The sequence below is a fragment of the Pagrus major genome, chromosome 4, assembly GCF_040436345.1.
Source record: "Pagrus major chromosome 4, Pma_NU_1.0".
Lineage (NCBI taxonomy): Eukaryota > Metazoa > Chordata > Actinopteri > Spariformes > Sparidae > Pagrus > Pagrus major.
The window spans coordinates 29,768,301-29,781,528 of NC_133218.1; the positions used below are offsets into that span (position 1 = coordinate 29,768,301).

General features: G+C 39.0%; 1 protein-coding gene across 1 annotated transcript; it reads left to right on the forward strand.

Annotated features, from left to right (window-relative positions):
• The first annotated feature begins 4,332 nt into the window (after window positions 1-4,332).
• Window positions 4,333-9,350, forward strand: LOC140994617 (uncharacterized). The gene is made up of 7 exons (XM_073464339.1): window positions 4,333-4,416; window positions 6,106-6,219; window positions 6,361-6,471; window positions 6,874-6,930; window positions 7,510-7,671; window positions 8,097-8,210; window positions 8,363-9,350. Exons 2-7 carry the CDS (start codon window positions 6,106-6,108, stop codon window positions 8,408-8,410), a joined length of 606 nt encoding a protein of 201 aa, XP_073320440.1. The 5' UTR covers window positions 4,333-4,416; the 3' UTR covers window positions 8,411-9,350.
• Window positions 9,351-13,228: the final 3,878 nt, after the last annotated feature.

Here is a 13,228-nt window from a genome sequence, read left to right on the forward strand (position 1 = left end):
TTCAGTTTTATAATGTTACTGCACCGATCAGTATGTTTTTATGTACAGAACTAATCTGTCCCGTAGTGGAGCATATTCAGATGCTGTTTCTCCTCAAACACATCTATTTTTTTGTCATGTGTACATTTTTTTTCCTGATCAAATGTTTATGTTTTCACCTGTTGATCAAAACACATCTATTGTACTGCATCTGTGTTTATTTTTACCACATGCACAACTTAAAATGGGGGAAAACCACTGTAAATAACAAATAACGTTCATTTTTGTGACTATGAAGTAAACTGTAAAAAAAAGTTGCAATGTGTAAGAATTGGCCCCCTGGCAAATTCGTACTCAAAATTCAAATTCAAAATACAAAACAAAAAGTTGTACATATTGCACCTTTTAAAAAGAAAAGCTCTGCTGTTCTTTGGAGAGCTGATCCATCGTCATCCATTATTTTTCACCGCGTGTCCTTTCGAGGGCTGATATATTGTTTAAATACTTTGTTACTGGTGCTCAATCAAATGCACTGACAGCCATTTTATGCTTTACGATAAATGTCTTTGTAAGCCAGCTGTTGCACACTAAGATGTGGCAGTGTCACCACGTGACCACTGGAGCAAAAGATCAATATGAAGGTATTTTAGACAAAACCAATAGATGGGTTTGATGCTTCTTTTCTGTTAATCCTGCGTCATTTTGTTTCATTTGGTGCCTCTGGTTTACACATTGGCAGTAAGATCGCTAGCATGAAGTGCAAACTACAGTCTGTACAGCGCGTGTACATCTTGAAACGTACAGAAGTTAGTTGAAAGCATCCTCGAATGCCTGACAGCTTCAAGAAAAAGAAGAAAAAAAAGATATTTCTACCACCGTCCTGATTTTAAACAATCTGAATTAAAAAAAACTAATTCTTAAATTATTTTACCAGATTTTAGTTAGAGTCTAACAAGGATATTTGTAATCTAATATGAATGTGTTCTTTATGAAAACAAGTCAAATTAAATGGCAGAATACTGTGAACAAGCTCACTGATTGAGTTTGTTATACTGTTGTGTACTCTTTGTGCATAGGATAGATATGTCTGATGCTGTACTGTGATTGACTTTGCCAAAAAAAAAAAAGGAAAACTAATCAGGAATGAACCTTTAATCGGATCTTAAACTGTTGATGTTGACATGCCTTTTGGGGAGTCCAGTGTAAAGACACAAAGGAAGCATGCTGTTGTAATGGTAAGATGCATATTTACATGGATGTACTGATCACTGTCTCGTGCCACATTGTTTTTTTAGGGAAGAACAAAAAGAAAAAAAACAGGAAAAGACATTAAATAATTTGGCTTCTGTATCTCATAATTACAGGATTATTTTCCCACTGTCATTACAGTGCCAGTGTAAAGTTGTAAATTATTCACTGACAACACACTCTGGTCTGTGTGAGGTCAGTGTCAGTGTCCTTCTGCTATATTTATCCGATCATCATGACATTATTTTGTGATAACAGCACAAAGATCTCCTAATTTTAAGATCTCTTATGAAATGTGGAAGTCAAAAGGAAGTGAAGATGATTTTTTTCTTTTTAATGAACGCCATGCTCTTCCCAGACTTTTAGAGTAAGTCATCTTTTGGATGATTATCACCTAATTCTTTCTGTGAAAGATCTATTAAAGCTCTTAAACCATTTATCCAGTCTGTCTCTGTGTTGACATGGATGTTGATCCGGTTTGTTGTCCTGTGTAGAGATTATGTTTTGGGCGGGAGCCTTTCCCGAGCAGTGTGCAGTGCAAACTATTGTTAACAATGTAGTTTGAATGAATCTGTGCAATGGACACATTTTTCAATAAACTCAAAGTGGTTGCTACTTTGTGTTACGCTTCTTGTTGTCTCTGGCGACGCAGTGCTTGTTTTTCTTTGTTGTTGTCGATCTTTCTTCCTTTCACGTCATACATTAAGTCGTAGCTGAATTGAATAACATTGACTTCAGTCCCCAACCGTTAAACGTGTCATTTTTTTCATCAAAACAACAAAGTCAATTTTGCTAAAACTACAAAACAAAGGTAAAAACAGTGACTGCAATCTGGCTGCAACGATAGACGATCTTCTTGTGGCGGCCATTTTCCTCAGGGTGGGAGGCTCAAATGCTGGGATAATGTCGTGCTGCTTTGTTCCAGACTGCAAGTCGTATGAACGTTGGGAATCTGAAAAATTGTTATCACATCTTCAAATTTCACAGCTTCCCAAATGATCAGCAGCTGAAAAAAGACGAGGCCAGACCTCTTTTTAATGAACTTTACTGCTTCTTCTATTTTATATCAATACTCTAAATTCATCATTTCTTTTCAATAGCTTCCATGTCATGTGATCCAGTGACTCCAAACCAATGCTGAATTGTATTACTAAATGGGACAAAAAGGACACATCTTTTTTATTATTATTATTTTTTTTTTATGGATTTTACTGCTTCTTCTATTTTTTTTATTTTAGCAGACCATTTCTAACTAACATTAGCTAGGCTACTGTTGCTCTCTGGTAGCGGAGCGGAGAGGGACACTGAGACGAGGCACTCAAGAACATGGATAAGGTCACATCCTTTGGACTGACGCGGAAAATCTTGAGTCCTTCACAAAGAAATCCAATCCAGCAGCATTAGACAACTTAAACAAACATCCACAGCTTGCGTAGACAACTGAGAGAGATGTGGAAGGTCTCATTGTTTATGTCATGTCGCTCACATTTGGCCAATAAAAAAGTGATTCAAACATATACATTTCTACAAATTGTTAAACAGAGCCTCTTAAAGATCTTAAGCTGAGATGCACTTTGGACTGTCCAAACACAGAGTAGCTACAATATTTGACTCTATCTGTAAATTTCTGCTTTTTGTTGCCTATAAACACACTAAATTGACATTTTTTTTCTTCTTTTTTTATGTTATTTTACATTGTGTCATTTTTCATATCCTTTCTGGTTGTAAATTGACAATCCTGCATGGATAATGATGTGTTATATGCACTAAAATGTCCAACAAAAGGTAGGTAAAAAAGTAAAAAGTAAAAAAAATGACATTAATTTTACAACTTATATCTGTAACACACTTTGGTGTTGACTTTTACTTATGTACCGTTTTGAATGCATAACTTGTTGCTTGAGTCATACAAGATGATGATGTAAATCACATGAGGGAGGAAAAAGAAGATTTCATCTTACTCACATTGTTTTTGTTTAAAAAAAAATAGCAGCTGCTTCATTCTTAATAACCAGCCCCTTTTTAAATTAATCCCCACCCATCTCCTCCTATTTCTGCTGTCACCCCTCGCCCACCCTCTTGCTTCCCACAATCCTTTGCTTTCATTTCTGCTTGTTTTATCTCAGTTCTTTTTTTGTGAATGGAGCAGCAGAAACGCTCACAGCTGTGGTGGATTTGGAAAAAAAACAGGAAATCGCGTCTTCCTTTTCTTGCCTCTCTCTCACATTATTTCAACACATACCTTCTGCTTCTCCATTTCAGCTCTGACCCTCTTGTGATCCCATTAAACACACACACGCACACACACGCACACACACACACACACACACACAGAGCTCATCCTTCCTCTTCCCTTGTGTTTTTGCGAGTAAAGGAAAGTTTGACTCTCTTTGAGGAGTTGACCATTTTGGACTGTCAAAGCAAGAATCACTCTATCACTGTTGTTTCAGTCATAGAAAGCACACAAAAAATGCATGTTGACCCCATTCCCGCTTCCCTTCTGTGAACGCGAATGTGCCGGAAACAGTTGTTCACTATCATAATTTGAGCCTTTCGGTCCGATAACATTTGGAAAGTCTAGAAGAGCCATATGGTTAAATTATTTTATCCCTATTCAAGTTAGCCGGGCGCTAAACCAGCAGTTAGCCCGCTTGGTCGGCGATCCAGATATTTTCATAGCTGGGAAATCAAGCTTTTTAGGCTTGAAAACACCATTGAGCAGCTTTCGTAGGAATGAACCCCTGACGCTGTGTCCAGTAATAAAACATTCTTGAACAGACTGCATCCCTTCTTTATTTACGTGCCACCACCGGATGTTGATAGCGTCACTTTGCGAGGCAGAATTTTGCACACAACAGCTGGACCTTTAAGAAAAAAAGAAAAGAAAAAAAAAGTTTTACGTCATGTATTTAAGAAATCCAACTAATTAACTGAATCCTGAAACCATATTTGTTTTTGTTTTTTAATTTATGTTATTGCATTACTCAAGTGCATGTACACGTGCATGTGCAACACCTCACAACAGATTATTATCATAACCTGATTATTCCCAGTTCACGAGTTAGCACAACGAGTCCAGGTTCAAAATGGACGGATCGTTCACGGACCGCCCTTTACGCGCTGCTCCAGATGTGAACGTGAGTCGCTACAAGAGACCGAAGCACAGCAGCGACCACCGGACTGCACAAGGTCTGCTCCTCCTTTTGTTTTATAACATCTGTTTTGTTTCTCGCAGGTTTCACAGTAAGCTGGTCCTGTTCAGGTTACATTAACATGCAAATAGTAATCTGTCGGTTTAGATTTACATGGTGTCAGAGTCCAGCACTTCACACCAACACGTTTGTAAATCTCTGCAGCTGCAGCGGAGTGCAGGAACACGGCTTTTGCCTTTGGGTCTCATGTGAGGCATTTTCTCAGCAGTGCTTTTTGTCAACATCAGGATTTTAATGTTGGAGGCTATTTACATTGCAGATGAAGTCCCAACACTTTTTCAAATTTTTTCTGAGTCTTCTACAAGCTTATATTCCTGGGGCATTTCGTCCTCGCCCTGGGATAAATAGATATCTACTGCTGTATCGGAAAGTTACATTTGAAATCCTTGTTATTTGAAAGTTTTAACAAACGCCGAACATTTTGTGAACAACAACATCTCCCATGAGTCTCAGCCCCTCGGCCTGCTGTCCGAGCTTCATGGGAGCTGCAGTCGACCAAGGCTTTTTAAATGAGCAACATGTGTGATCGGGGATTGAGAGCTGCTTGTTCAAACAATCACTGAAGAACAAATAGGAATAAAATGTGTGAATTTTGTCAAGAAACAGTCTTTTCAGCTCTGCTTATCAATTTCTGAAAATATCTTTGGAATTTGGGATTTCTGGTACTTTAATCCACATTTCTGGATTCAACACCCACACAAACATGTTGCTAAAGCTTTATAAATACATCTGTGATCACAGAGCAAACATGATCTGTATTGCCAGTGAGGAAGTAGGCTAAATCTGCATTAAAGCTTCAAATCAGTAGACAGTGTTTTTGAAGTAGTCAAGGTATTTATGCATCAGAAAAATGGCTGAAACTAAACATAGCTTTTGTGTTTAATGTATGTTTCTTTTATTACTCAAATAATGTGACAAGAATAAAACCAGTGACAGAGATTAACTGAATACATTTATTCAAGTACCCACTTAAACTTGCCTATTGACCCCATTCCCACTTCCCGCAGGCAAGGCTGTGATTTTTATCTGAAGCGTTATGTTCTACGTCACTGATGTGAAGTGTCACGTGTCACTGAGCTGAGCTAACTAGCTAACAGCAGCTACAGTTAGCAGTTACTCTGGTGATATGCTGCCCCCTGTCTGATATTAGTATGAAATTGGCAGGTGGCCAGAAATTCTTACATATTGCACCTTTAATTAGATAACTTTTCTGCCAATGCATGCTACATCAGAGCCAAAACAGGGTATTATAAATGATTTAATCAGAAAACAAGAAGAAGAAAAAAAAAAGTAAATTAAATTAAGAAAACACAAAATCGCTGAATATCAGATCCAATAACCAGCCATAGTATACAGTAGGCTATATACATACATTAACTTGTGCCGGTACTTTTGAAATTCAAGTACATCATTGACAGAAAATTAGTTTTGATGTATTTTTAAGTGTATTTAAGATTTAAGTACTATTTGTACTGACTACTCACTATTACCAAAGTAATATTTTAACATGATATCGTTATTTTACTGAAGTATCAAGGAATCAAGATATCAATCAGACTCGAAATGACGGCTAACTTGACTCACTTTAGTGCAACATGGATGCAGCGCATTCAAGTGAATGGCCATATTAGTGTTTTCAATCTATGTCTGTCTGTTTGTCCATAAGATGTCTGCTGAGCTCTTCCCTGCGAGCAGGAACAATGCGAGTCCTCAAGGCACCACAATAGGAGGCAGCAAACCTTTACACCGCTTCATTAAGGGGCAGCCCAAGACCGTTGGCGTGAGACACACACACACATACACACATACTTGTATTCAAATGATTTTGATTATCGTGTATGGCAGTTTTTTAAAGTAATCAATTAGAAACAAAACAGATGTGAAGTGGTCATGCTTGAGGTTGTTTTTGATTTTCCATTAGGTCATCGTGCTGGTTTTGGGTACAGGTTTCTTCGTCGTTTCCGTCTCACTCAGGCCAATCACTGTTTACCTATGGACAGTTATCCCGCCTGGCTTGTTTCTGGGGACACTGGTAAGAAGAATTATTCATCAATGGATCATGGCTTATGGATTGTTATGGGCTTATGGAGTTTTTATTATTAATGGTGCAATATGTACGATAGTAGATCAGTGAGTCTCATTCTCAAGTCATCAAACACTGATGCAATGGGATGGAGGTTCAGTCCAACCCACTAAGCTAAAGTGTCTGTATTTGACAACCTGTGAATGAGACTTAACAATCAACGATCTCAATGCAGAATTCCTTCTTGCACCTTTAATTTATTTATTTACTGAACAGTCAAATAACAAAGCAAAACCATGAAACATCCAGTTTGAACTCACTTCAGTTGTTCAGCACCAACAGTAGTCTGTGTTTCTGCTGTCATGTTTGAAGGATAGATTATAAAACTGCTTTTTCTGACTCCTCTTGTAGTTCATCGCATGTGGTATTCTGTACATTGTGGCAGAGCACAACCCGACCAAAAAAACGGTGAGATCTATTGTTATATTTTGAAGCAACACCAACAAGTTTTCTGAAAAACTATCTATTTAAAGGACCAAGAGAGCCCTGTGTGTAAAACATATTGAATATCCACTTCAGACATGTTTTAAAGGTCCAGTGTGTAGGATTTAGTGACATCTAGAGATAAAGTTGCAGATTCAGACAGCTGGAAAACCCTCACACAACACAAAGGCCCTTTGCTCTTAATCCAAAACACTGTCTTTAGACAATAGATGTTTCAGCAGTAAAGCCAAATAACATAATAAAATAACAGTTAAAAAAGAAACATAATTTGGAGGCATCTTCATGTGCTGCTGTTGACAAAGCAACAATTAGTGCTCATTAGTGGGATAATAATTTGTCTGAAAACAAAACATTTTCAAATTGTACTACTCTCATTTAGCTGTTAATCAGTCCCTCTGTTAATTGACGGACTGAACACGATAAATGAATTGATTGATTTTTCACATTTGCAGAGCTCTCCATAGTTTCCATATGCTGCATGACCTGTTACCAACATTTGTAAGTTTCTGTCCCTCACATCTGTCTGTTGGTGTCTACATATAGGTAACCGCATCGTTGGCTCTGAGCATTGTGACCCTACTGGGGTCATGCTGGGCTATCCTGCACATCATGCCCAGCATAATATACACCTACTCCTACAGACACTACGAGATGCTAGATGACAACATGACAGAGACAGACGCAGCATGGTCATCATCACATGAGGTCAGTCATATGTTTATTCATTAATATATGATAATTTTGCCCATTATAATATTAATGTATTATTATTTGCTGATTTATGGCTTTGTTATATGATATTGAACAATATTCTAACAGTTGGTGTATCTTGTCCTGATATGACAACTGGTCAGTTTATACATTGATGATTATCATTTTTTATCACACTGTCTTGGGCAAAGTCAGTTATGTGATTGGCTGTTGACTTGACAGCCAATCACATAGCTGTCTCTGCCAGTTTTTCTGTATTGACACTTGAATTACATAAAGAAAGAAGCAGAAAGAAAAGTCAACCGCAGTGAGCTCAATAATGAGACATAATGGACAAAAAAAAATCGAATAATCTATAGCTGTTTCTTTTTATGTTTGACGCTTGTTTTCAACATCTGTGTGTACCTGTTTTTGTCCAGGCCATGGGAATGTCTTTGGAATCGGTCTACCTGTTCTACAGTTTTGTCGGTGCGATTATTTTAATTATAATGTCAGCTCTGGCCGGGTCTGCGCTGCGTTCCTCAAAGAGCCAGGTAAAAACCATTTCCACACATATTACAAACTGTGCTAAGTGCTGTGCATGTCCCACTCGCTAAGAGGATACCTCACAATATTTGCTAAGCTTAAACAGTTGCAACATGACTCAGGACCGGTATTAGAGTGCTCTTCTTTCTCTTCTCTTCAGACCATTGTTGTGATGAGTACAACGGCGGCTGAAACACCAGTTGAATAACGAGTGCAAGAGGAAGGGCGATGAACTGAGAAGAGAGAAGAATTAAGAGGCAAACAAAGATAGCAATGTTTTTCTCCCTGTGGGTGCAACAGGATACATGATCCCTAAATATTAACTACTTCTCAATGGCAAGTTGTGTTTGTTGCATACAATGCATTTCAGATTATACGCACACTACCGTTTAGAAGTTTGGATGTTTTTCTTCTTTTCTTCAATAATGGTCATTTGGACATAGATAAGAACAGTTTAATGCTGACACCAAATGTATTATTTACATTTGAAATAGTTTGGGCCTCAAAAGAAGGATGACTACGTGATTAAAATGTCTATTTAGCTGATGTCCCGACAGTGAAGCATAACAGGAGAGAAATACTGTTAAATAATACAGATAATACAGATTATCTTCAATTGTGAATTTGTTTTCCAGTACAGAAAAGTGTAAGTGACCCAAAATCATTACTGAACCACAACCCTGAACCACATGTTTTTCCTTTGGCTCTGTTGCACTCAGTAGTGAGACTGAACAGGTTTAAGCTGCAGTTTGTCGTTCATCTGATATTCGTTAATCTGTGATCCATTTCCAATGGTGCTATCCCAAGACTAACTTTCTATTTCTTTTTTGAAGTATTAAGAATCGCGTTGCTAAAGCAACAACTATCCCCACTGTGTAGGAAATGATCTGCTACCTACTCTGCAGTCTGTCACTGGCTGACCTGTCTCAACACTTTGTTTGCACTACTACACCACAGGACAAAGGTCCGGGTGAAACCGGTGTGTGCGATACCTTGTGTGGGCTGTTTTTATTTCTCAAAAACAATCACATTAATCAATGGCAGGCTTATACTGCTCTTGTCACAGTAAATCGGTACAAGTTTTTGATCAGGCACCACACAGAAAATGTTTATGATATATTCTTATATATATATCTTCTATTAAGAAGCATGACCTTATTTGCTTTGTCTTTTTTGACTTTATTTCACTGCAAACAAACAATGAAATACTTTATTAACCATTTGTTAAACACCTGTTTATTGTGTAGTGGCAACTGATGTTTAGAAACCTTTATAATTGCTTAATAATGGCTTTATAAAGCATTTAATTGTTTGTTAACAGTGAAATAACTGTTAACTAATGTTTAATCAACTACATTTACCATTTACAATGATGGTTATGATAAAGTTTTACCAAACACCAAAAATCAAATATGAACAACTTATTAACTGCAGATTTAATGTTTGTTACTAAACCCCCTAATTATTTTCCACCAATGACTTACTAACAAATTTCTACTTATGGCTAAAATAATGAAAAACCTTTATTCTTTATTAATGCTTACTCATTTTTTATAATTGCTGATATGACAGCTTATTAGAAATTTAATTTTTGTTAATGGTTTGAATCCAGAGCCTAATTTTTACTAAATGGAAACACAAAGTCATGTGAATTGTTTTCAGTGTTTTTTATCCAAACAGGTGGAATATGAAAATGAATATGAATATGAAATGTAATGTGACCAAGTCCAACCATAAACAAGTCACCTCTGGTAAAAATGTTCTCTCTGTTTTTACAATCTGAAGTGTTAAACACAGAAGAACGTGACCCATTTCCACCTTTCAGTCCCTTACAGAAGAAATTTGGCATAGACAAGACGGAACATGCACTGAATCTCGTGGCTGCCCTTGATATCATGTCGGCTCATGTTTCAGCAGCAACAACATGAAGTACCAGCACTGTGACACTCAACGTACTGTCCTCACTTACAGGGGACAGCATGTGAGACGAGTCGCTAATAAATTTCTTCGCTAACAGGGAGAACATGGAGTGGGACGTTATTCAAATCATGACACGTCTGTACACTTTCGTCTGTAGGTTTCCTTTTTAACAACATTTCACATTTTAAGCACAGGATAGCAACACAAATCACACAACAATCAAGCACATATGAAGTTCATTATGTTACAGTAGGTTGAGATTGTGTTGATAAACTAAATCTGAAAACTGGAATAACAAAAATGGATCTAAAATGTCCATCACATCTGATCATATACCCATTCAAAACAATATACACCGATCAGCCACAGCATTAAAACCACTGACAGGTGAAGTAAATAACATTGATCATCTCATCACAATGCAGTGTTCCCCACCCACCCACCACAGGCATGTCAATGTGTCTTAACACACCACAAAAAAACATTAAGTAAAGAAGGCTTCAATGGGGGCCCTAAATCTGCCAACATCTTAATATGATCGACCATTCTTGGGATGCGTTGGAGCAAGTCACATCCATGAGGAGCCACCTGGCAACCCACAGGATCCCAAAGCATCTGCAGCCAACGTCCTGGAGCCAGACCCAACAGGACACCCAGAGGTCCAGTGTTCGTACCTCGATGGATCAGAGCGAGCCTTGGCAGCACGAAGGGGACCCACACAACATGAGGCGGGGGGGTTTTAATGTGGCTGATTGACATATCTACATGAGGACAAACTCAATTTCTTTCACTGTTACAAAATAAGACACTGTAATTAGTCTCTAATTTGAATCTCTTCTAGATTACACACCATACAGTATCCCATGAACACAGGGAAAACAATGACATGCATAAATAAAGGAATGGAAAATCTATCATTTGATTATTGTCATTAATTACGCGTCATGAAAACAGTCAACAGTTTGACATCCTGTATTCTGAACAGAGAATATGAGCCTTATTAATGACCCGTGACAGGCAACAATTATACAAAACCTTCGAAACTGTGACTGAAGCCATCATGAGTAACGTGGTGCCTATTACACATGTACACTGTAGAAGACTGAATGGAATGGAGTCAGAATGTCAGTCTGACCAAAAATTAGCTACCAACATTGAGAGAATTCGAGGTAAACTCAGATATTGTATTTTATATACCTCGTCAAACATCAAGCAGATACAGAGCATCTTAAACATGCAGTCTCTGATTATGTGCTTTCAACGCTATGATGACCCCTTTCACAGGTCATGTTCCATCTCTGATCCTCATCTCAGAACTTTATCTTAAAAAAGTCCTCATCGTCTTCCATATATCCGCCCGTCATGGAAGTCACTTCTCATAATCCTGAGAGCGAATGACACTGTCACTTTTGAGGCATTTTCCCAGTTGAAGAGGCGGTTGGCTTTTGACAATCACTGCCAATGACACAGCGCTGGTGAACACGCATGTGCTCCGAGACACGGTACTGGCGTGAAAAGGTCATAGGGCAGCGAGGGCAGGGGAAGGGCCGTACGCCAAGGTGGCTCCGCACATGTCTATTCAGAGAGCCTCGCTGGCTGAAGGAACGGTCGCACATAGAGCACTGGAAAGGGTGGTGGGCAGGAGTTGACAGATGGGCTGATATATTGGTTGGTGTGCTGGCTGAAAGGGTAGAAGGCATGCAGACAGACAAGGTAGATGGCACAGGGGCTTGTACAGAGTCTAACTCACTAAGAGTAGAATAGACTGTCATGGTAGTGGGCTGGTTCTCACCCTCCACAACCCCAGCTTTATGTATGACCTCAGCTCCTAGCCTGCTTTGCTCTCTACCAACAGATGTTCTTTCTTCAACATTTGTTTCTCCAACCCAAGGTTTAGTCTTAGCATCATCACAACTTTCAGTCTCATTTCTGGCCCCAGCTCTGATTTTTCTCTTTGCAACCCCTGCTGCAGATGTTGCTTCATGCTCTCTATTATTATCCCCAAGACCATTTCCAGATGTTTCCTTCTGATGGAATGAAACCCATTTCTTTTGTTCGTCCCATCTGTGCCTGGAAGACACTAGCAACTCTGAGGGTTTGGTGCTAATGTCCAACAGAAGAATCTGGTCTGTGGAAGCAAAGTGCTGCCTCAGAGGACTGAGACCTGGACTTGCAAAGGTACCAACCTCCTCCTCATCACTGGACTGGTCTGAATGATCAGGGTGGCTTGACGGTTTGTGATCAGAGTCTTGGTGTGATGAGTATGAGTACTCCTGGGGTAGGCAGTGACAATGAAGAAGTCCACGGTATGACTGCCCAACAAAATTATGCGTAGGGTCAGATGTGTTGTTGTCTAGAGGCATGGTAAAAATTTGGCGTGGCTCTGGATTCTCATGTTCCAGATATGTGCGTCCATTATTGTTTTCCGTAGCTGTGTCTTTGTCGTCATGTTCACATTGGCTAGAGGCAGCATCTTTTGAGCCCGTCTCAGCTCTTTGCAAGTTTGGGTACCAGTCATTCTTAGGTCCATAGAGGTTACATTGGCTGTCCTGTCCATCTATTTCAGCTTGACACCAACTTGAATAACTGTGTTCCTCTTTCGCTACTCCCTCAGGACACAAATCTTCACAGTGAGGGTCACTTCCTGTTTCTGGATCTTGCACAGGAAGGGAGGCTGCAGCTCTCTGACCTTGTGGCTCTTCCGCTGCAGTTGCCATCGCGACATTGTGGCAATCAGAGCAATCCAGACGCTGATGTTTGGAGGGGAAATCATCAAAACTGAGATCAGATTTATTCTCTGATCTTCGTGAGAAACTGCTGCAATCATTAATTGTTGGCATGGATTCACTCCTGAGATGATTTGTGTGACTCTTATTCTGAAATGAATCACAATGAGCAAGGTGATCATTATCATCTGTGATGTGGGTAAATCCATTGCCCATACGTTCATCATGATCCGTATTGCTGCTGGGGTAATCCTGTTTTAGGATGTCAGATTGATCTGCATTGGATTTGGGACATGAATCTCTTCTTGCACATTGATCTGAACTATCATTATGCTCCCAACCCTTGTTTCTGTAATCCTGAATCTCTGCCCTATAATGTC